Source organism: Leptidea sinapis, chromosome 32, assembly GCF_905404315.1.
Source record: "Leptidea sinapis chromosome 32, ilLepSina1.1, whole genome shotgun sequence".
NCBI lineage: Eukaryota > Metazoa > Arthropoda > Insecta > Lepidoptera > Pieridae > Leptidea > Leptidea sinapis.
The window spans coordinates 4,510,899-4,534,559 of record NC_066296.1 but is presented as its reverse complement, the minus strand read 5'-3'; the positions used below and the strand labels follow the sequence as shown (position 1 = coordinate 4,534,559).

General features: G+C 36.8%; 1 protein-coding gene and 1 long non-coding RNA gene across 2 annotated transcripts in view; one reads left to right on the top strand and one right to left on the bottom strand.

The window, feature by feature from the left end:
- Positions 1 to 2,103, bottom strand: part of LOC126974509 (uncharacterized) — a 289,593-nt gene extending 287,490 nt beyond the window's left edge. The window contains exon 1 of the long non-coding RNA XR_007731530.1: positions 2,047 to 2,103. This is a non-coding gene — a long non-coding RNA (uncharacterized LOC126974509). The remainder of the gene's footprint in view (positions 1 to 2,046) is intronic.
- An 8,632-nt stretch (positions 2,104 to 10,735) lies between these two features.
- LOC126974495 (unconventional myosin-Ia-like) lies at positions 10,736 to 22,426 on the top strand. Its single transcript, XM_050822011.1, has 7 exons — positions 10,736 to 10,982; positions 12,775 to 12,971; positions 14,194 to 14,309; positions 14,394 to 14,464; positions 16,869 to 17,023; positions 18,983 to 19,046; positions 22,359 to 22,426. Coding segments are annotated over exons 2-7 (522 nt in total). The 5' UTR covers positions 10,736 to 10,982; positions 12,775 to 12,857; the 3' UTR covers positions 22,361 to 22,426.
- The last annotated feature ends 1,235 nt before the right edge of the window (positions 22,427 to 23,661 follow it).

Here is a 23,661-nt window from a genome sequence, read left to right as displayed (position 1 = left end):
GACAATGTTTACAGGCAACTGCTCTAGCTGCTACTAGAAACAATGAAATGGAGCTATGGCATAAAAGGATGCCACACCTAGGAGTACGTAACCTAACTTTATTAAGAGACAAACTGGCGATTGGGATGAGTTTTAAAAATACTTCTAATTGTAAATTAGAATGTGTAGCCTGTCTGATGGGCAAGCAAATAATAAAATCATTTGTACGCAACAAGGCTACAAGGGCTAGAGAGCTCTTAGAGTTGGTACACTCTGACATTTGTGGGCCGATGAGTGAGAAGTCCATAGGTGGTCACAGGTACTTCATAACTTTTATCAATGATTTTTCCCGAAAGACGTTCGTCTATTTTCTTAGTGCAAAAAGTGAAGCCTTTGAAAAATTAAAGCAATTTAAGAGTTTTGCGGAAACACAAACAGGGAAGAGGTTGAAAGTGTTGAGAACTGACAACGGCGGTGAATACGTCAACGCGAGAGTCGGCGCATTCCTGAAGGACCATGGAATTAAGCATGAATTAACAACTGCTTATACGCTCGAACAAAACGGAGTAGCCGAACGAGCGAATCGCACGATAGCAGAGAAGGCAAGATCGATGCTACAGGAAGCTGGACTACCTACTCGGTACTGGGTAGAGGCGATCAATACCGCAGTCCACTTGAAGAATAGGAGCCCAACTTTAGCTGTAAAAGAGATGACGCCAGAAGAGGCATGGACAGGACAAAAATCGGTCCTTAGTCTTCTCAAATTGTTCGGATGTAAGGCGTACATGCACATTCCAGATCAGAAGAGAACAAAATGGGATCCGAAAAGCTTGGAGATGATCTTCGTGGGTTACTGTGAAGAGTCAAAAGGATATAGACTCATTGATCCTTCAAAAGATCAACTTCACAGAGCTGGAGACGTGGTATTTTTCGAGAACCCAATGTATCAGAAGACTGCTGATCCTGAAGCGAACAAGGAAAAAGCAACAATTGAACTAGATACAGAAGATCAACAGCAAAATGAATGTCCTCAAGAAAATGAACCTACTCAGTCAGAACAAATGAAGAGAACCTTCTGTCAAATGATAGAGATCCTTAAAGGCCGGCAACGCTCTTGTGATTCCTCTGGTGTTGCAAGAGAGTGTGGGCGGCGGTGATCACTTAAAACCAGGTGACCCGTACGCTCGTTTGTCCTCCTATTCCATAAAAAAAAAGCTGAATACATAAGCTTATCCGAGGCTGCGAAAGAGGCCATATTCATCCGAAGATTTTTAAAAGAAATCACAGATAAGGAGCCACCCATTGTGATTCATACAGACAGCCAGTCTGCTATGGCTATTGCACAAAACCCAGTGCACCATCAGCAGACTAAACATGTTGATGTGCGCTATCACTTCATTCGGGAAACTATAGAAAATGGAGCAATCACGCTGAGGTATTTGGAGACACAGCAAATGGTTGCTGATGTTTTGACAAAGGCAGTAGTTAGAGGAAAGCATGAGTTTTGCAAGTGAGATGGGAGTGCATTGAGGATTGTCCGTGAGTGAGTGAGTGAATGGATTAGAGGAGTCTGAATCTTGATAGGAAGTCTGATAGAAACAATTGAGGAGGAGTGTTAGAGCAAAGAAGTACAATTGTTCATTGACTGGCTGGTATGAATCATGACGTATGTTTGGATTTTTAGAGTGAATGCTGGTTTTTCTATGTCAAAAGAAAAACAAAAACTATCTTTATATCTGTTGTGTCAGCTGAGGCTCAACGCCGTGTTTTTCTATTATTAATGTGCTATTTTTACCTATATAACTGTATCTACTATGTTATTATCAAACTCCTAATAATAAGAGGCGGGACTGCCTAAGTACAAAATTAAAAATTTAGTTTTAAAAGAAACATGCAGAGATTTAGCATTAGTTTGAAATACATACTTATAATAATACATAATAATTAATCTTTTAAAAAACCATTATTGCTACTTGTTGTATATTCGAAGGCAGAACTCGGACTAGACAGTGGACTGTTCAACGGTCTGGTGCGGCTGACTGTCGATTAACGGCCGTTTTCAATAACCGATCTATCCTTAGTTTAACTTACTAGAGGTAGACAAATCTATCCTTTTACGCTTACTTACTTTTCAATAACCTATCGGCATAACTATATAACATGACAACTATGGATAGTTAAGATCTTGTCATTAAACGGTGATAGCATACATCCGCAACTAGAGATACGTTATTGCAAACGGTCGCTAATTAGTCTGTTAAATTAGTCTCGGTACGGCCGTCAAACAGTTAAATCTAGTAATATTAATAATTTAGTGCGGACCGGATCGCGTCCGATAGTAGCATCGGACCAAATGACCACGTGTTTAGGCTATAAGTTTATTTGCATTAGGTACATTATAATATTGTTGCCATTTTTTTATTATATTATTTAAATTAACCATTACCACTAGTACAGACTTTTGACTAAGACTATAATATACTAATATAGATTATTCATAGAATAAGCGTTACAGATAAAAGTAAGTTACTTGTTACTTGAAATAATGCCAAAAATAGAATTTAACTAAGGGCTATGTTTTTTTATAAGGGTTAGGGTCACTTGCTGAGCTGGGATTTTAAATTTCAAAACGCTGTCAAATACAGGTGCAGCTTCATAAATAAATGATCAATAGTTTTTTTTTTATGAAAATAAGGGGCGAGACGAACAGGACGTTGAGCTGATGGTAATTGATACGCCCTTCCCATTACATTGCAGTGCCGTTCAGGATTGAAAAACAACAATCCTGAGCGGCATTACAATTGCTCTCGTCACCTTGAGAAAGTCTCATTTGCCTAGTAATTTCACTAGCTATGGTGCCCTTCACACCAAAACAATAATGTTTACACATTACTGCTTTACGGCCGTTGTGGTACCCATAATTTAGCCGGCATCCTGTGCAATAGGAGCCTACCACTGGTTACACATGCATTCTGTAACAATCAGCTATATTGATACGCATACTGATATTTCAATTTTATTAATTTGTAAATATAAATACAAATCGTAATAATTCACGCGTATCAATTATAATACAAACTGCCAGGACAACGACCCAACTCCCAGCACGTACGTTTGCGGGCGTTAGGCGACTCTGTTTCAACCCCTCTTATATCGCCAATTGGACGATATCAAACAGAATTTAAACCAGAGGTGAGACAGACGCCTTATAATGACGTTTTCAGAAGACTATAATGCCATCTGTTAGTTGGCCCGAAAATGAAAGCTTTGTCAGGTGTCACTCGCTTTGAAACCTTTCAACTTTTCTTTAGTTGTGTCACTGCCCACTGGTCATAAAATGGCGGCTACTTCTAGCGTTAGCGCATGAATGTAGCTCTCGTGTTCCTTTTTGCTTATTTACACTACTAAATCTATCCTTTATGTTCTATGCTGTGGCAAAATTAAATGGTAACATGGTGAAAAATCGCAATCCCTACATTAAAAGTAGAGTTAGTTATTTAATTGCGTCACAATATTAAAAATGAATTTAATAATTTCGATCTTATAACAGTCATTTTCGGGGCAATCTCCAGATGGCGCTAGTTTTCAAATAGACAGCTCATAATGCGTCGAGAGGGCTCTCTTTTCCCTATATATTATTATACTCTCTAATTTAAACACTACGAACGATATAATCGCGACTGTGCTCAGCATAATATAAGCTGTCAAATGACTAAAAATTAACCAAAGATTATAGACCCTGAATATAAGTTAAAAAAATTAAAAAAGTCACTGTCAAACTGATAAAAATTCAATATTATCGAAATTCTAAGAAAAAAGCGATTAGCTATGAAACGTGCCAAAGAGGATGTAAATACTATTATTTAGTTTAGTATGAAACGTGCAGTGATTTGACACAAGTTTGAAATATTTGATGGTCTAATTCCCCACGCCGGCTTTGCATAGGAAATGTGCTTCTCAACTTTTCATAGTATGGAACACAAATATCCATATTCCCCTAAAAATATGGAAACACATAAAACATCACATTCGACTAAAAGCGAAACAACACAACCATTTAACGCACCACTTAAATGACCCAAATAAAATTAATTCTCATTCTTTGGATATCCCTGTAACTAATATGGTAAGATTGTCCATTCTTACGCATTTTGAGTTCCACGGTTTTGGTAACTCTGACTTAGACTTTATGACTGTTAACGAAAATATTACCCTTATTGCCTCGGAGCAGTAATATAAAGCCTGGAGAGCACGTATTTTATTTAACATTTTCTAACAAGTTGCACTCTTTCATCAAATCACAAAGCAGAACAAAATACAGCAATCAACTTCAATTCAAATCCATATGTCGCCGTTTTTTATTCTATTGAGGTAGTGCTTGCCACTATAAATACTCTCATTACGTCGCTATTCGCGGCGGGTGCCAGACATTTGGCGCTGTATCACTTACTGGGACCCAGGTATGCACGTGTCGGGGTCCGCGCGGCCCCCGCTATACCAATAACGTAAGTTTTTTTGCAAATCAATTTTTATATGTTTGTTATTTTTTCGTTGAAAGTTTAAGTGCGTGTGGTGTCGCACCAGAATAGCACCACCCCATCTCCTCCCGTGGGTGTCTTATGAGGCGCCTAAGGGATTCAAAGAACGGAGGACGGGCAGCAGCATCCTTCCGAGAAGCACAAACATCCATTGTGATCGCTAACCCGCCTGCCAAGCTTGGCGATAATGGCAGAAAACACCCCAAAATGAAAACAGACACTTAAAGGCTCCGGGCCCGAGTCACTCGCGGGCCCGCTCCCGGAGCCGGATTCCGAAAAGGCTTTAGTACCATAGACCACACACACTGCGGCAGGTTATATAGAAGACGGAGGAGAATAACCAGCCACTATGCTTGGCGTTCGTGGACTATGAAAAAACCTTTCATTTGATCGAGATCTGGGCGTGCTTCAGTCTCTTCAGATGTGCTATATTGATTATCGACATTTCGAAGAGTAAAGTATTTGTATGGAAACGCCACCATGTTAGTCCGTCTCCAGGATCATTTCTCGAAGCCTTTCCGACTGCAGCGGGGAGTCAGAAAAGACTATGTTATATCGCGAAGGCCGTTCACCACTGCATTGCATGATGTCTTTAAGCTTCTGGACTGGAACGGGCTGGGCATCAATATCAACGGCGAATACATCACTCACCTTCGATTCGCAGACAATACCGTAATCATGGCAGAGACCATGGAAGACTTAAGCCATATGCTTGATGGCCTCAATACAGCTTCCCAAGGAGTAAGTCTCAAAATGAACATGGACAAGACTAAGATCATGTCTAATGCCCATGTGGCACCTACTCCCGTAACAGTTGGGAACTAAATTATTTTTGGATAAAGAAAGGTAAGCACAAATAATAAGCTAAAAAAGAATGCTTATAGTGATTAAAAGTGATAGAGTATTAATTTAATTCATGTAGAGTGAAAATTATACTCTTATATTCTATCTGTAGTGTTTGACACGTTTTTATCGACTGTCGATATTTTAGTTTTAATTATTATTAGTTTATTTTTTAATTATTTCATTTTTATGGTATCTTTATTTTGTGTAAAAAGTTTATTGATCATAATATATTTTATAAGTTTATTAACCTTTAAAATCCTTTTCATTATCTTATATGTGATGTGCAAAAAATATTTAAGGCCTAAAAATAAGTTTAACTAATTTCTGTTAATATGTATGCTGTTATAATTTCAGATTCAGGATCCACGCCTACGACTTCAAAAACATTTATTGCAACATCTGAAAAACGAATACCAAAGACTGTCTCAACTGAAACTACTATACAACGTAAAACAAAACTATTTAAAAAAATATTAATTATGTAAATTGTTTTTTTCTTTGAGATAACTAAAACGTATATCTAGTTTAAATTAGTTAGACTTGGCTTAGGTCGATCTTAATATTAACAGAGGGAACCTTAAAATTAGATCACATTTATATTAATGTAACTGTCGATAGAAGAATATACATATTATCGAGAAAAATTATCGATTAATTCCAACTCTATATATTTATTATATTGGCAGCTCTCATAATACGTCATTAGTTGATTATGTTGGTATCAATATTTAGTACAATACAATACAAGCGACATATCTCATTATTTTCTGTGGCACTCCCGTCTCTTGAACGTAGTGTTTAAATTTTCTTTGGTTTTGGCTACCTCTTTGACTATTCCAGTTGATCTCCGGAATGATTGAACCAGTTTTGATGAGATTTTCCGGTAAAATAATAACTAATCTTAGTAAAAATTACAAATATTTAAATTTGACAGAAATGATAGATAGGTGGCGTTTATTTTCTACAGAGCTATGTTGCTTATTTTGGATTATATACTTTTTGTAAATAGGTAGGATAACTTGACTGTAGTCGGCACGGCATCTCTGCAAAGAACTTTTCTTCTATTGTCCTCCAAATAAGAATTTGAATAATTGAGACGTCATCCAGACATCTTACAGTATTTCATCCGTCGGAGACTAATCGTGTCTGGCTATTGAGGAAACATCATCTATTTATTACCCAAGTATTATATATAAAAATCAGCTTTTATACTATGACGTAATTAAAATTATAATTTCATGAACATTAAGGGTGTCGGGCAAGGGTTTGCCACGATGTTATGTGTCTGGCAATGAATAACGTGATTTTTAATATTCTAAAGGTAATACCGAAAAATCGCACTGTATTATTTGATATATTTAGATCATTATTTTATGCACCTTTAGTACCATTTATCCGCGAAAGCCACGTCTGGCAAGGGGTTGGATCTATTAAAAGTGTCCGGCTAATGAGGAAACATCATGCTTATTACCAAAGTATTATATATAATAATCAGCTTTTATACTATGACGTAATTAAAATTATAATTTCATGAACATTAAGGGTGTCGGGCAAGGGTTTGCCACGATGTTATGTGTCTGGCAATGAATAACGTGATTTTTAATATTCTAAAGGTAATACCGAAAAATCGCACTGTATTATTTGATATATTTAAATCATTATTTTATGCACCTTTAGTACCATTTATCCGCGAAAGGCACGTCTGGCAAGGGGTTGGAACTATTAAAAGTGTCCGGCTAATGAGGAAACATCATGCTTATTACCAAAGTATTATATATAATAATCAGCTTTTATACTATGACGTAATTAAAATTATAATTTCATGAATATTAAAGGTGTCTGGCAAGGGGTTGCTACGAGTTGAAGTGTCTGACAATGAATAACGTGATTTTTAATAATATTCTGAAGGTAATACCGAAAAATTGCACTTTATTATTTGATGTATTTAGATTGGTATTCTACACACCTTTAGTACCGTTTACCTGCTAAAGCTACTGTAACCCAAACTCCATAATACTTTATCGTTCTTACCTGTGTTGAGAGCTTGCGCTGACAAACTTTCAGCTTTTATAAAATAACCAGGGGCGTGCATTGGTTTTCTAGCAATTATGCACTATGGATTTAACCATTCGTAGTTGAGCTTTGGAATAAGTTAAGATTGATTACAGTAGTTATTTAGTATCTAGCGTAAGGAAAAAATTTATGAGTGTGTGCAATAGAAGTTTGGTAATAAAATAATGGAATCAAATTAAACTAAATTAACTTAAACACTATTTCTTTGTTTATTTAGGTCCATAACGAGGTAGGCACTGCCTAATTGCCTATTTGATATGCACGCCCCTGAAAATAACGTAGGTCTGGGGTTCACGGGCTCTTAGCCCATATATGCCCAGAACTATTTTTGGTCTCCGATTTCTTTAATTTTTGGATATATGAGTACTTGAGGTGCACTTAAAAAAACTTGTTTTTTTTAATGGGCCGAAAATTACCCCTAATGTGTTACCCATGGGTCGTTTTCGACCCATCGTACTTCTACTTAGGGTCAAGTCAATTACTGTTGAATAAAATTGTCCTTACAGTTAAATTGATTATTTATGAATTCAATTCAACATTTCAAGAATGAAAGCCAGAGAAGCATTTTACATGTAAATTAACCCCACATTTTTTGCTTGCCGTCACTGTTTTATTTTTGCACAAAGCACAGCGGTCCACGTTTTGATGCCAAATCTTATTGGCTTTCCTCTGATATGCTGCTTACAACCATGTCCACCGTTATTACGGTACCATGGTACCATGGAACCATCAATGCTTACTTTTTCGATACGAACATACTGAAAAAAAAATTGTTTTGCCATCTTATCATCATCTTCTTTGAATCGATTCCGTCGCATACTTGCTCCTGAAAAGGACATTGTGGGTATCTTCATTGATTTCCCAGTAGGTACATGCGGCAGCGCGGTAGCGGGGTCATAAGAATAGCAATAAAGCAGAGAATTTCTTTGTCAGACAAAGAAAAACTCATGTTTCCCGTTTGAACAGCATAAATGACTGTTTGTCGAACTAAATGAACGATAACTTCGTGATCAGAGAACAACTCAAAAAACTGTGACAGGGTTATTGTTTTCGGACAAAGTTGTAACCGATCTAAGTAGCGGCATAGCCACTCACGGTTGTTTTCGGGAAAATCTTCTCTTCACTTAAAAACTCTCACCACCCGCATTCTCGCCCCCTTCCTCGTCCATTTCCTCGCGCTCTTCCATGACCATCCTGCTCAATTAGTAGTGGTGGTGGTGGTGTATCATCTGACTCCTCATTCTGACTGCCAACAGGGTCACAGAGACTAGGTGATGCTGCGCGTCCTCTTCCATGCCCTCTTCTGCGTCCTCTTTCACGCCCCTTCCGCGGCTTCTTCCACCCCCTGTTCCACGACTGTTCAGTTCCCGTGGGGTCAATTGTACGTCATCGCCTTCCTCGTCATCGATTGACGTAGTTTTTTCATCAGACGGACGCCTCAAAGCTAAACTTGCAGAAGCTAGTAGCTGTTTACGGGATAAATGATGGAAATACACAACCTCTTCATCACCGGAATCACCATCAGATACCTTACCATCGTAGGAGGGTCAATATAAATATGAGCACCTTGTATCTCACCGTCAAAATTGAAATTTTCCAACACCTCTATTATTTCATTTGTTGTTAGCGTTCGCATAGACCTAAAAATAAGAAATAGCAATTGAATTCACTTCTTCCCACGGGGTCGTTGACGACCCACAAATGTTTGGACGACTACCTCTTTGCCACAAAAGGTTATTTTTAAGCAATTTTTCTGTCACACGATAGGTATACTGTCTAATTTTATTATAACAACAACTTTACAGATATATATACAAAGAAAAAAATATTACTTACATTTCTCTCATGGATTTTTGCCATAACAAATCAAGTCAAATGAAAATAAAGTGTTCAAAAAAAGTTTGTAAGATTTCAGGATAATAGGTTAGGTCACAAATATGAGGACTATGAGACTTCATTAAAAAAATACAATATTATATCTTTACAGATTCGTCACAATTATTTTGATTCTATCTTATTTTTCAAAAATTCTCAATAACTTGATTGACATTCCAGCCCTTTTGCATAACATCACATTTACAGTATCCCGTAGATGTGAGCGTAATCCTATTATAATATTATAAATGTGAAAGTTTGTATGCCTGGATGTATGTTTGAACTTCTTTAACGCAAAAACTACTGATTGGATTTTGACGAAACTTTACAATAATATAGCTTACACACCAGAATAACACATAGGCTATTTATTATTTATAAAACTATCGCGTGAATGTGAACTTTATATGGCAAAACAACGTTTGCTGGGTCACCTAGTTGTTTTAATAAACCGTTATTCAGCATTACGTATGTTACCGTCTATGTCAAAAATACTTTTATCAGAAGAGTGTGTAATTATATAGATACTGAACTTTACCACTTAGATCTTTTCACGTTTAAATCATTAGCATCATTAAAAAAGCTGTAAGACTACCTTTACAAAATTTTAAATGTTGTAACAATCTTTTCATATATATTTCTTTATTTTTAAATAATTGTATGAAACGATAGGTCTTAAATAATGTTAAGTTAAGAAACTTAGATCTTTTTTCTATAGATCTTTCTAGCATCATTTAAAAACATGTAACTAAATTAAAAAATATATTGTTAGTTGTACCTGACTAAGTTTCATATCTATATTGCCTGTTAATATCCTGTTTATCTAAAGAATTTATGTATGTGAACGTTTGTTTCCATTGAAAAAATTTATATTTATTTACTGTGTACTGCGATGTTCATTGTATCGATAGCAACATTGTGACTGCACAACACTACGAAAGATTTATTTAGCATATTTTATTGAAATCATAAGCATAACCGTTTCACAAAATAAAATATTCAAAATCCAATATTTAGTAACATTTATATCAAATATAGCTCAAAACACTATCTTGTGAAATGACAAATTCCCGTCTTCATATTCTGATTTCTCACTTCTACGGCTTCTACAGTCACATGCAACGCAAGCCTTATCATTTTTGTAAAATGTTTTTGGAACGAATAATATAAACATAAGACCCTTTTATTCGCTGTAATTGTACTTTAACTCACATTCGCAATGGTCATCAGACTGGTGATGAACATTAAATAAAATGGCTTTTTGTTATTGTATTTTTTTATCAAGACAGTCAAGGTGAGATATGTCTTACTCTTTTTACAGTGTGACGTTGCGCCTAGGTTAGAAAAGTCAAGCCAGTGCTGTGCTACTTTTGTTATTTCTCTAGGCTTGACAGAGAATATCACAGATGACAGAACAATAATAATCCTAAGTTCTAGCCTTAGAATATTAATATTATTCTAAGGTTCTAGTGGAAAATATTTAATTCTCTTAATATATTTACTCAAGGGTCACGATTGCGAAGTGCAAGCTCAGCAAATAAAGATTGTTGTTAAATTAATACCATAGAAATTAGAATTTAGTATTATAATCTCGATACAGAAATCAGTGTGTTCAAAATTGGTGCTAATTTGTATATAAAACTGGAATTCCTATTATAGTATGTAAAAAAGGTAATGAATTATTCTTTGACTTAATTGTAAATGTATAAAATATATTAGTTATTTGTATTCTCAATTAACTGTTCATATTGATTTGTATTTATTATTATAGTGTATTTATGTATTACATAGCTGTTGAAATTATGACAAATCATTTAAGCACATATTAACAATTTTTCGAAGCAAAGCGATTTAAGTGTCTCAGGCATTTATTAAAGCAGGCTTTACATTCTCCTTCGTCAAATTAAATTTAAAAATTGCGTATTTTAAAATTACCTGCCTTATAAATTATGTAAAAATAGAGAAAAATACTCCAATATTCAAAGAATGGCCTCTATTACCTATATAATAATTAAGAAATTATTTATTATGCCCAACACAGGTTGTGAGGATTATAGATTCTCTTAAGATTTAAGTATAAACTTTGTAGCTATCAATAACATATTTCTTGAATTAATATTGAGTGCATTTATTTTATTTTGGACAGCAAATGATAGTTGATAGATCAGCAGATGACTGAGAAATGCTGCACCTACAATAATGTATATTTGATGATCCTCTGGTGAAGGGAGCTGGAGTGTAGCATTCATAAAGCATGATAGACTATTCATAATTGTAGGTGTTGACTGACTGTTCATTATTTTCCAAGACAACTGGAAAGTATTGACTCATATTTTTAAAATATTGATAGGAAATTTAAGGTCAAGATATGAAGTCATATAGGTCAGGGCTTCTCAAACTTTTTTTTGGGAAGTTGCCATATTTTTGGGAAGCCCTTGCCTTCTTGCCACACATTTACGTGCTAGATGTAGTTCTAGCCTACTAACGATTTGTCAGAAAAACTCAGCAGCAAAATAGCATAAAGTTTTTTCTAAAAATTAAAGAACAAAACATAAAACAAAAATAAAAGTAAACAAATCAGATCAAAAGCCAGCACACCGTTTTTTATCTCTTTTTGTTTGGTATTAATGAGAAGGATACATTGCTTTTCTGAAAGTTTCTAAAAACAAAACTCAAGTTTTGAAATTGCCACTCTCATCTTTGTCTCTAAATTTATTTTCGATCCATACTTCTTCTTACTGCAACTACAGAGAAACCTATCTCACACATGTATGATGTCACAATGCCATATTGACACAGACAGCCTATCTATTTAGATCACCTCACACACAGTTAGGGAAACCCTGATATAACAATGACAATGGGGAGGTTAAATATGGTGTAAGTTTGGTTTACAATCTACTTCATCAAACATGGTTTACAATCTACTTCATCAAACATGGTTTACAATCTACTTCATCAAACATGGTTTACAATCTACTTCATCAAACATGGTTTACAATCTACTTCATCAAACATGGTTTACAATCTACTTCATCAAACATGGTTTACAATCTACTTCATCAAACCTGCAAAATAACTGCCAGAAAACTGCTATAATTATAGTTTTAATGTCAAAATAATTTTACAGAATAAGATTACATGTAGAAACATGCAGTTGCAGTGCAGTTTAATTAGTGGTATAGCTATTCCTGCACCGCAACATTCCTGCAAAATAACTGCAACAGCTTAGCAAAACTCTAAGAAAAAAGTGATTCACTCGATTGTATGAAACATGCAGTCATTGATAGATTGACAGCTATGACAGTTATAATCTTGTAAAAAACGGAGATAGCCGAAATCTACTACAAGTCAAATAAAGTCTACAAGTGAATTCGTCTCTCATTCACTGATTTTATGTTGTCATGTAAGTGACAACTATCTTAATGAGAAATAAAGTTCTTTTAACTGAATGATACCACAGATTGGGAATGCAGCGACCACCCTCGGGCTATGGGATGTGCCGGGTCATGAGTGGCACAGCGGGCCGGAGCAGGTGAGAGCGGGATGGGCGAGCCCGAGGCTGGGGCGGGGCTCGCGGATGCCGTGCTCCTGGCGCCGCTCACAGAGGACACGTTCCTGCACAACCTGCACGTGCGGTACAAGAGGGACATCATCTATGTGAGCGATTCACAACTAAACATCTAACAAAGTACTTTCTACGCCAGATACTCCTTAAAATGGTAAAAGACTGAATTTATGCGACTTTTTACCAGTGGGAGGCTTATTTGCACCGGATGCCGGCTAGATTATTGGTTGCATTACTGTGTTTCGGTCTGAAGGGCGCCGTAGCTAGTGAAATTACTGGGCAAATGAGATTTAATATCTTATGTCTCAAGGTGACGAGCGCATTTGTAGTGCCACTCAGAATTTTTGGGTTTTTTTAAGAATCCTGAGCGGCACTGTATTGGAATGGGCAGGGCGTGTTTATAACCATCAGCTTATAGTCCTGATCGTCTCGTCCCTTATTTTCATAAGAAAACGTGACTGTTTTAAACATAGAAGCTTTTGATGCAATCATGAACAACTTACTTCTCTTTAGTCCAACGGATGTGCATCTGAGTCCAGGTCCACATAAAACGTTCGACAGCAAAAGTATGTGTGGCGAGGAGAGTGAATTTCTAATGTCACTCTCGTTTCTGGAATGTGTAATCTATGAAGGATTTGAGTCCTTCGCGTCTCCTAGTGTTGCCCTGCTCCCGCTGATTTCCAAATCCGCGCTGCACCAGATTCACCAGCCGTTCTTGCGGGATGGTAAATCGGGAACATTTATAAAAGCGCTGCGATCGCTAGCGCGCAGAGGATGGGATGAACCTTCGCATCCTAATAAGGCAGGTGATTAATTTCTCTAGAACGAATGTGAAACAATACGGTCCTTATAATAGAATATCTACAACATTCAATGATATTAACGATCATGACGTTGACATTTTTCACGACACGTTTCTAAATGACTTAGAAATAAAGTTTTAGAAAAAATAACGACCACGGTAGATAATAGTTTGTATTAGATTGTTAATGACTTTTTAATTCTTACTTTTATTTTTTCTAATTTCACACTTTATAATTGTATATTTTCTAGAATTAAGATTTAATAATAAGTTACTTAATTTTTTCATAATTAAAATGTTGAATGTACCTAATTAGAATAATTAATCTAGAATAAGTATGTAAGTGCAAATCAATTGTTAATGTTGAGTTATTGTTGGTACATCTTAAATAAATAAAAATAAGACAGTGCTGCCAATCAGGCGTAACAGAGTTATTGCTGTGACTGTATTGAGTCTGTCATTTGTTAAATTGCAACACTATCATATCATAATCATCAATATTAATGTGGCAGACATGGGTGGGCAACACACTGGTGTCGGTGAACCCTTGTCGGCCACTGCCGCTGTACTCCGCCGAGCTGGTGCGAGCGTATCTGGCTCGCCCGCCTCACCTGCTGCCTCCGCACCTGTACGTACCGCAAGTCCCGCACACTTTTCACCCCCGCATACTCCGTACGCACCGACCAATGACACAGTGCGAGTTGTGTTGCAGGTACGCCGTGACGGGCGCAGCCTACCGCTGGGTGCGCGATAGGAACGAGAACCAGTGCATCGTCATCACAGGTGACGAGCAGCCTTCTATAATACTCCATTGTAGTTCATCCATCATCATCAATATCCCTGTCATAAGCTCCCGTGTCACTTGTACCCGGCAAGAGTTTCTATGGTCCTATTCTATTCTTCCTACTGTGGCTTCTGTGGAAGATATACCACAGATTTGCCAGAATCACGTTAGATTAGACTACAAAGCTTTGAGTATGTGTCTTCTAAGTTTAACGGTAATAAACGGTGTTCAGATTACTGTTACCGTATCCAAATGGACACGTTAAGAAGACAGCCGTCAAAAATTGCCAATATCTACGTATCCCTAGACAAAAACACCAGAGAGAATTGTTTACCGGGTGTATTATTGATTGCTCTTGGTTCTTAGAGCCATAAAACAAAACGTAACGCTTTTGAAGACAAAATATATTAATATCTATTTAAAATTAGCTGGCGTCGGCCATTTTTGTTTATGTATTAAGCTAGAATTTTAATTGTTTATGCATTATTGTTTTAGGCATCTCTCTGATATTTTTTGGAAGGTGGTTAAAGACTTTATCTACACTCATGCTTTAAGTCCTCTATTGAAGATTCTAAAACAGTTAGCTTATTGCCAACATTAAAACACCCAATGTCCTAATAACCAATACATCATCCAAACGAATGTTTTAATGTTGTACTGAATTTCATTACAACACTCCTTTGTTTTTTTTCGATCCCTTCATGCGCAAAGAGTTTTAACAGGCAGCCACATTCTTATTGCTTGATGCGTGGTATCTGTATGAATTTCAAAAAAAGAACATTTTCGTTTACGCGCGTTCCACACTACCAGAACGTCACGCGGCGTAAAAAAGTAGGTTATTCAAATCCCCGAAATTTTTCTTCGATATTTTTATTGTTTTGTTTACCAAAAATGACCGATTCAAATTTTGACAGCACAGTGCCAGATATTTTAAACGCTGCAAATGAGCATAATATTCAAGTGAATTTTAATAATGATTGCACTAAACAAAATGTAAATTACGACTAAAACAACTACTTACTAGGACCGCCTGTTTTAATGTTAGCAGTACGCTAACTGTTTCAGAATCTTTTAGAGGATTCATATTATGGGTGTAGATAAAGGCTTGTATGCAACTGTTGATAATAATTAGGTATTAATTACCCCTTATTACATAACAGTTGCGTTATTTTTATGAAGCGTTGTTCTACAGTATGGCATGAAAAGGCGAGTGGATCTCTTAATCCTACTATGGAATATTCCTTTGCTGGTTTAAAAAGTTTACCATTTTTAATGAACATACTAATTTCTAATATATATAGACCAGTAAGCGTTAACAGACGGTTCTTTTTGAATAATGGTCTACAGGATTCTAGAGGACTGACATTGCAAAAAAGCTCTTATACACTCTTATATAATATTAGATAGATATAAATACTGAAACAAAGACAAAAAAAAATCTTTTGCAAATAACAATTATTTTGTTTTACAGCGTGTTAGTTTAATACATAAATATAAAACAATTTAAAATATAAAATGCTTATTCGATGTGGTCTCCATTGACTGCAATACAGTCTTTTAAACGTCGAGGCCAGTTATCAATAGAAGTACGCATTCTTTCCATGGGAAAATTTTTCACTGCCAATCGTATGGATTGTTTTACATACTCCAAATTATCATGACTCCCTAAAACTGACCATAAATCATAATCCAGCGGATTAAGATCGGGACTAGACGACGTCCAGTCTTGCGCTCTGATGAAGTCCGAAACGTTCGTTTCCAACCAAGACTGCGTAGACCGAGCTTTATGACCCGGCGCCGAGTCTTGCTGGAAGGACCATTCTCGGTTATTGAACTTCACTACCTTCTCAAGATACCATATCTTGATACACTTGTGCCGATGTTTTGATACCTTTTTCACAAAAGTATAGCTCAGTCACTCCTTCATAGCTAATACTTCTAGTAATATTTTGTTTATTTTAAACTAGCTGACCCTTTGGAACATTGTTCCGCCTTAGAGGCAATAAATGAGCAGATTTTGGATTTAATTAATTACAATATTTTAATAGGATATTAAATATAAGGAAAAAAAATCAAGTTCGTTAATGATTCTTTATTGGCTGTGTAGTTTGGTGTTTGGGTTGTTCTCTTCAGTGAAGCACCTTGTGAGACGACATTTACCGTTTTATTATCATGCGCAAAAGCAAATAATGCAGATGGTCTACCATCGCGTGAACATGCCACTTATAATTAATTGAACATGGGAAATAGATTCTAGATTCAGACCACAAACTTTCAAGGATTGGGCTTAAGATTTGAATGGCCAGGGCGAATGCGAGATGGACCGGAGAGGAAAGATTATTTATATATATAGATTGTAACAGTATTTATGGCCAGAGTAAGTATAGTTCGTGTGTCCGCTAGGTGAGAGCGGCGCGGGCAAGACGGAGGCCGCACGCGTGTGCCTGCAGGGCGCGCTCGTGGCGGCGGGTGGAGGCGCCGCCCTGGCCGCTGCCGGCACGCTGCTGGAGGCCTTCGGCAACGCCGCCACCGCGCGCAACCACAACGCCAGCAGATTCGTGAGTACACACATTACGGACGATACGATATAGGTGCCTTCCTTCCTGTGATTCCTCTGGTGTTGCAAGACGGGCGGCTTGTTGGTTCTCCTCTTAAGTAATAACAAATATGAATGTCTCGATTATATGAGTTTTGTATCCGATACTACGGAGGGATTTTTATATATTTGTAAAATATAGGGCTCTACATCGATACAACATATTCTAATTGCGATCTTATAAGTATACAAAAACAGTCCTGTAGATGGACGCCTGAAATCACCAGTGATCCTTATAACAAAACCATACATTCTGAATGCTTTATCCTTAATTAAGTTAATGTACTGTACTAAATGCAATTTTGTATGTAATAAAATTCCTAAATGCCTTATTATGCTCACAGTTTTTAAAACAGTAGTACTAAGTAAATTGTAACTATTAGTAACAATTATTTTTGTTTTTTGTGAATGTTATTTTAAAGCATTTATTTAAATTTAGTTTAAGTTTGTTATTTAAATCTTCCTGAAGTCTATCAACGTCCTTGTGATCTTTACCAGTTTTGTAAATTGTCTGCAAGTCGTCTGCGTACATGAGAAACTTAGAGTTTTGGAAACATTCTTTAATGTCCTTTATATAAAGAGTGAATAATAAAGGTCCGAATAATGATCCCTGTGAGCACCTGACGGTACATCAGAAAAGGTGTCAGATTTAAATCCATTACTGACTGTTTGAGACCTTCTAGTAGTATAAGACGTAAACCACCTTAACAGATTTCCACGGATTCCATTTAATGCTATTTTTTGTAAAAGACGTTCTTAGTCCACTTTATCTAAATTTTTTTGTTAAATCTATCAAAAAAAAGAAAATTGGTAAATACCATGAGATTAGTTGTGGTAGAACTACGCTTAACGAAACCATGTTGTTCAGGTATGATGATCTTATGTAGATAGGGATATATCAGAGTTTGTGCCATTCAAATACTGGACAGACTAGATGAAATAAGGTTATTGATTAAATTATTTGAATGACATTTCAATCATATACACACATACACTCATACGCACACAATCACAACACAAAATCTTTATGAGTTTTTTATTTATGTATTATAGAGTAATTAGAACAATAAATGTTGTACCTTAAATAGTGTTACGCTGTATTTGGCAGTCTGCCATCGCATTATAGTTTTGTAATTAGTTTACTTTTCATCTGCTGTTGGTTCAATAAAAAAAAACTTTATTTGGCAAATAAAGTTTTTTACCTATAAAACTAATCTTAAAAAAATATTCAGTTCTAATCAAACTTAAATCTTATTATTTCTGTTTTCTACATTCTAGTTTTACAATTATATAGCTTACTTTTACCAAGTTTTACTTACCTTTGCTACGATTAACTTGTATTGTAAATTGTACGTGCACGCTTGCACCTAAGCAGATGTCGCTTTTATCTTTAACATCTATGTTCTCAGTGAGACGTTCCAAGGGAGTAATTGTAATTATTTTAGTTAGTTATAATTTGTATATATATTTAATCTTTTGTTTCTGTTTTTGTCTCCAATAAAGTAAATAATAATAATAAATAAATTGCAAGTCACCTCGTCCCAAAACATCTCTTTCTTCTGGTCTTCTGGTGTGGCGCCGATATCCAATGTTGTCCAACTCTGACGACTTCTATTTCCTTGGGCGTTTCGTGACCATGTAGTGCAGAGCTGGATCGATACAGCTTGTAGGAGATGCCGTGTGCCGTAAACACGACCACCTGACTGAGTCATAGCCCGACTGACCTACTGCCGACTGACATGTCGCGGACGCATCACCGACATCCCTGATGAACTATTTTTAAACCCAGGACAGCCTACCCTCCTTCATAGCCTCGTTATGCACTAGACGTCTTCCCGTCCTCCCGTCCCACTGTACCTCCTCGCCGCTGCGGGTGAGTTATACCGAAGTATAGTCAGTTGATCTGTTTGTTTATGCGCAGGGCAAGCTGCTGGAGATCGAGTTCGACTTCCGGGGCGAGCCGGTCGGCGGCCATCTGACGCACTGTGAGTATAACAACATACAACAAACATTACATTATACAACGCAACACACTCACCCTTATTATATACATCTTTATATATATATATAAATCCAATGTCCTGATGTTTTTTCCCTGTGAACTCCTAAACTGATGAACGGATTTTAATGGGGATTACTTCATGGAGTGCAGTTCCAATATTTGTTTTGTATGGACATTTTTTCTATGAGAAACGCACGGTTCTGCTGTGAAACAATATCATTATAACAACAGGGAGCATATTTTACGAAATAATTCTTGATGCTATGAAATATTATTGACATATTCATTCAGTATTTTATTTATTATGTACAGAACAACGTCTGTCGGATCAGCTACTATGTATATGTTTATTTATATGCACTTAGGTTCATTGCTGCACTGCAAAATTTTGTAGGTTTTGTGTGGACCTACTAAATTCAGACAAATTTAGTTATTGACTTAAAAAAAATCTATTCCAAAACAATAGATATAATGTGCACTAAAAAGTAAAATAATAATTATACATAAATAGTCGGTTTATTTTTTGTTAAATAATTTTTTTTAATAGGATTTATTAATGTTTTTGACAGTACGCACACTAATTACAACAAGAAAAATCAATTCCTTTTCTTGCGTTCCTCTAAATTTGTCCATGAGTGTATATGTTTGAAGTTGGTATTTTATTGTAAATGTTTTTTATCTTTCATAAGTAAAATGTGTATTTTTGTTGCATCTCATTGCTCCGATTGTATTTAGAATAATTTGTTGATGATGAATGAAGCAATTGGTACTATACAAACCGGTGTCGACGACGCTAAACAATCTCGGGAAGTCCTCATGACAGATTTTTTGAGAGAAGTGCCTTGTGCCGTTAATAGTCGAAGTTCTCCGCTATATCCAAACTAAGGCTCGGTATGCACCAAAGCGGAGAGGAGAGGAGATGCATTTTGATGACTAATCAGATTTCGTTATTTCCACATCTCCTCTCCGCTGAGTTCCGGTGGAAATGGATCAAGCAGAGAGGAGAGGAGATGTCTCGTATTTTTTTTTTGTGCCGCGAGCGAGTAAGCGGCCCGGCAGAGCGGATATGTGAGATGTATGTCTTTCCCCGCACCTTCTCCTCGCGTCTCGCACACCCGAAAGCGTCATTTATTCGATTGACCGATCTTGAATGCAAAAGGCGTTCCTTCCATATTTTTAACCGACTGTAGTAGTTTAGCGAAGTATTTTATATCAAAAAAGGAGAAGGCTCCAAAAATATTTTTACAGAAGTGTGTTTCTTCGACCTCTAATTCCTCTTCCTCAAGCAAATTAAAATAGAACTTTTGTAATGACATGACGTCTTCCTTTCGTGGATATCAGTTGACTGATTTAGAGCTCTCACAGCTCACATCTCTCCGCTTTTTTGGAAATATCCTGATCGCTTCGCGGCTAATCTCCTCTCGGCTTTGGTGGAAGCCGGGCCTAACTGCCAAGCCTCGCTTTCAATGGTCGCCGACCATCGATGGCGATGCGGTATACGTGCACGTATAACGCATCGCCCATAGCAGAAGCCGTACCGGTAATTGATCAACTGACGGTCTTCTACATCTTACAAAGATCGGCAGTCCCTTATATATATATATATCTCAGCTGATGGATGAATCACTGATGCGCGTCATACATAAATGTTATTCATTGATATTATTGTTGTTGACTCGCAAGTATATTTCTTTAATGATATCTTTTATATTATCGTTGCATGCAGACCTGTTGGAAAAGGTATGTATTAAGTTTTTGAGCGTATCTCGAGGGTTCGAGATCGATCGAGAACGATCAGGGGGCCTACTCCTAAAATCGATATTCGATAAATCGTGGCTTTAGTCGTGTGGAATCCTACTCTTAGTTACATCGTAATCAATGTCGAAACGATGATTGAACGAACGAAACATTATTCGATATTATCGGTCCTAACCCTACTCTTAGTTGAAAATGTCAGAGACGAATATTCACAAATAATCAAACGTCACTTTTACGATAATCTCAACGACACCTTCTAGGCTGTCAATGCTATTATCGTTTCAAGTTGTGTAGATATATTTGCCATACAATATACATACTTAATAAATATTATTAAAATAATGATATGCGATTTACTATTCAACAGGATTTTACTACCAAGTCATTTAAGTAATTTTGTTCAACGTTTATGCGTAGAAATAATGCAAATGGCCGCTTGAGAAATAGGAAGTCGACGAGAAGGGCTGAGTTATTTTTTTTTACATTTTATTATTCGCAAGTTTTATATTATTGATTCAATTTAAAAGTTCTTATTATATTCATTACATAATTTTTTAATATTTACAATATGTGTAAATGATACCAAATTGGTGGTGCAGAGTCTAGCATGGTCCTCAAAACTATGTTTTGTCTTTTGACACTTAACAGCGACATAGCACAGATAATATTTAGGTTTGAACATATTTCATTCACACTAACATCGTAAAAAAATCAAAATATTAGTCCAAGGTAACGATAAACGATAAGAAATTCGAACATTTGTTAGAGTAGGATAGTTGCGATATATTCGGAGTATTATCGTATCGTTCCGAATGTATCGTTGTCGATTTTGCGAGTAGACCTCCAGGTCGTTTCGGCTGATGTCAATCGAGCCATCGTTAAAAATAGGTTACGGTTTCCAATTTTTAGGGGCTGATTTCGAGGGTCTATAATTATGAATAAGGGAAATATATTATGAATGCTTCAAAACTTCATTACGGAGAAAAACATTCAAGCTGCGACATATCCATCTTCAGACATGGCGGACACCGGCCGACATAATTATTCCCTCCATAAGGTTTATTGATCGCTGTCTTTATGCTGTACACTGACCTGTATTTAAATACCACTAGACAGGCTGTTCCTTATGTTTGACAGCAAAAGTGCCTATTTGAAGCGCCACTCGCGAGCGTCCAGAGAACTTATTTTGATGTATAATACAAGTGGCTGCGAAGCAATGTACAATACTTTGAAGTACTTCTGCATTTTTAATTAATTTTGTTCGTTTTCCCTGTTATTTATACTTCAAGAATCAACTTTATAAAGTATACAATTTTTTTTGTAAACAGTTTCACGCCATCTATCGATGTTTGCTGAGGTTTGCTAGTTTTAGTACCGCAGACTCTCGCCACATGGCCAACAGCGCCAAAATGGCGAATATCAAACAGTCATACAAGTACTTTGACAGCCGCCAGTCCAGTGGTATATAGTAGAGGTCAGTGATGTTGTGAGAGGACAAGTCCCCGCGACCTACGTCACGACGCACGTGTGTCCGCAGGAGCGCGCGTGCGGGAGCGGCGTGGCGCCGGGTGAGCGCAACTTCCACGTGCTGTACCAGCTGCTGGCGGGCGCCGACGTGCAGCTGCTCAGTGAGTGTGACCGCCGGACCGCCTCCACGCCTCCACCGCCCGCACTCGTCACCACTGACGTCCTCGTCACGTTACAGAGCGCCTGAAGCTGCAGCGCTCGTGGGAGGCGTACCGCGTGCTGGCGACGGCTGGCGACGCGGCGACGCCACCACCCGGCCAACGCGCTCCGCCCGCCGACCGCGACCACTTCGCCTTCACTAAGGTGAGCTCACCAATAATTCTTCTGCCTACACGAGGAACCTAGTGTATATACCTATCTACTGTACTGAGAGGCATATTATCTAAGTAGTATTTAGTTATATTACATTTTCACCTTTGCATTTTGTAAACTTTATAGGAAAGCATTTATTTTTATTCAATATCACACTATTAAGCTTGTACCCATATAAATAAGCTATTCAGGTCTGCCTACATGGCGCTAAAATCATCGGGACTATTGATGATCTTTAGAATTTTTAGATCAAGAGCAAACATAAATGGTGTGCAATATTTCAGGCAGTTTCGTAGGTCGTTGATAATTTACATATTAAATTGGAGGGGACCCAAATGCAATCCTTGGGGTATTCCTGATGTTATTTCGTATTTTACAGATTAAAATCCATTAGATACTACGGAAGAACATCTGTCAGTAAGGTATGAATTCAACAAACTTAAAGGTGTTAATTCAACAAACTTAAAATTGATCCAGCAATGCCTCATACGGATTACTTCGAGAGTATGATGGAAATTGGCATGATCGTATGCTTTACTTAAATCAGTATTGACTTACATATACTTTTTTCATCTTATCAACCGCTTTTTTTAATAATTCTATTTATTAAAAAAAATTAACCAAGTTTGTTTATAAATACACTATGTGTAAGCCATCGTTACTTGGTTAACGCTAAAGATGTTTTTGAAGTAGCCATACAGTTGTACATATATTAAAATACCTTACCAAGCAAAGACGGTATGGAAATTGGTCTGTAGTTCGTAACACTTTTGAATACTGGTACCAGCTAAGCAATTTTCCACTTTTAAGGAAATGCTCCCGTTTTTAATGGATTTATTAAATCAAATATTACTTGTAGGTAGTAACGGTGGTGGCACGGTAAATAACGCTTTTTAGGCCATAGAGTATCGACTTTTTCAAAGACTCACTAAAGTATGTACTTATATCAGTGATCGGGGCTGTATAAATGACAGATAAAAGTAGAGGAGTGACAGATAAAA

Bases quoted from the DNA above. Each gene is read 5' to 3' on its own strand.
- LOC126974495 (XM_050822011.1), top strand. From the start codon at position 12,858: ATGGGCGAGCCCGAGGCTGGGGCGGGGCTCGCGGATGCCGTGCTCCTG. The intron at 12,972-14,193 runs GTGAGCGATTCA...TTAATGTGGCAG, and splicing joins ACAAGAGGGACATCATCTAT to ACATGGGTGGGCAACACACT. The intron at 14,465-16,868 runs GTGACGAGCAGC...TGTGTCCGCTAG, and splicing joins CCAGTGCATCGTCATCACAG to GTGAGAGCGGCGCGGGCAAG.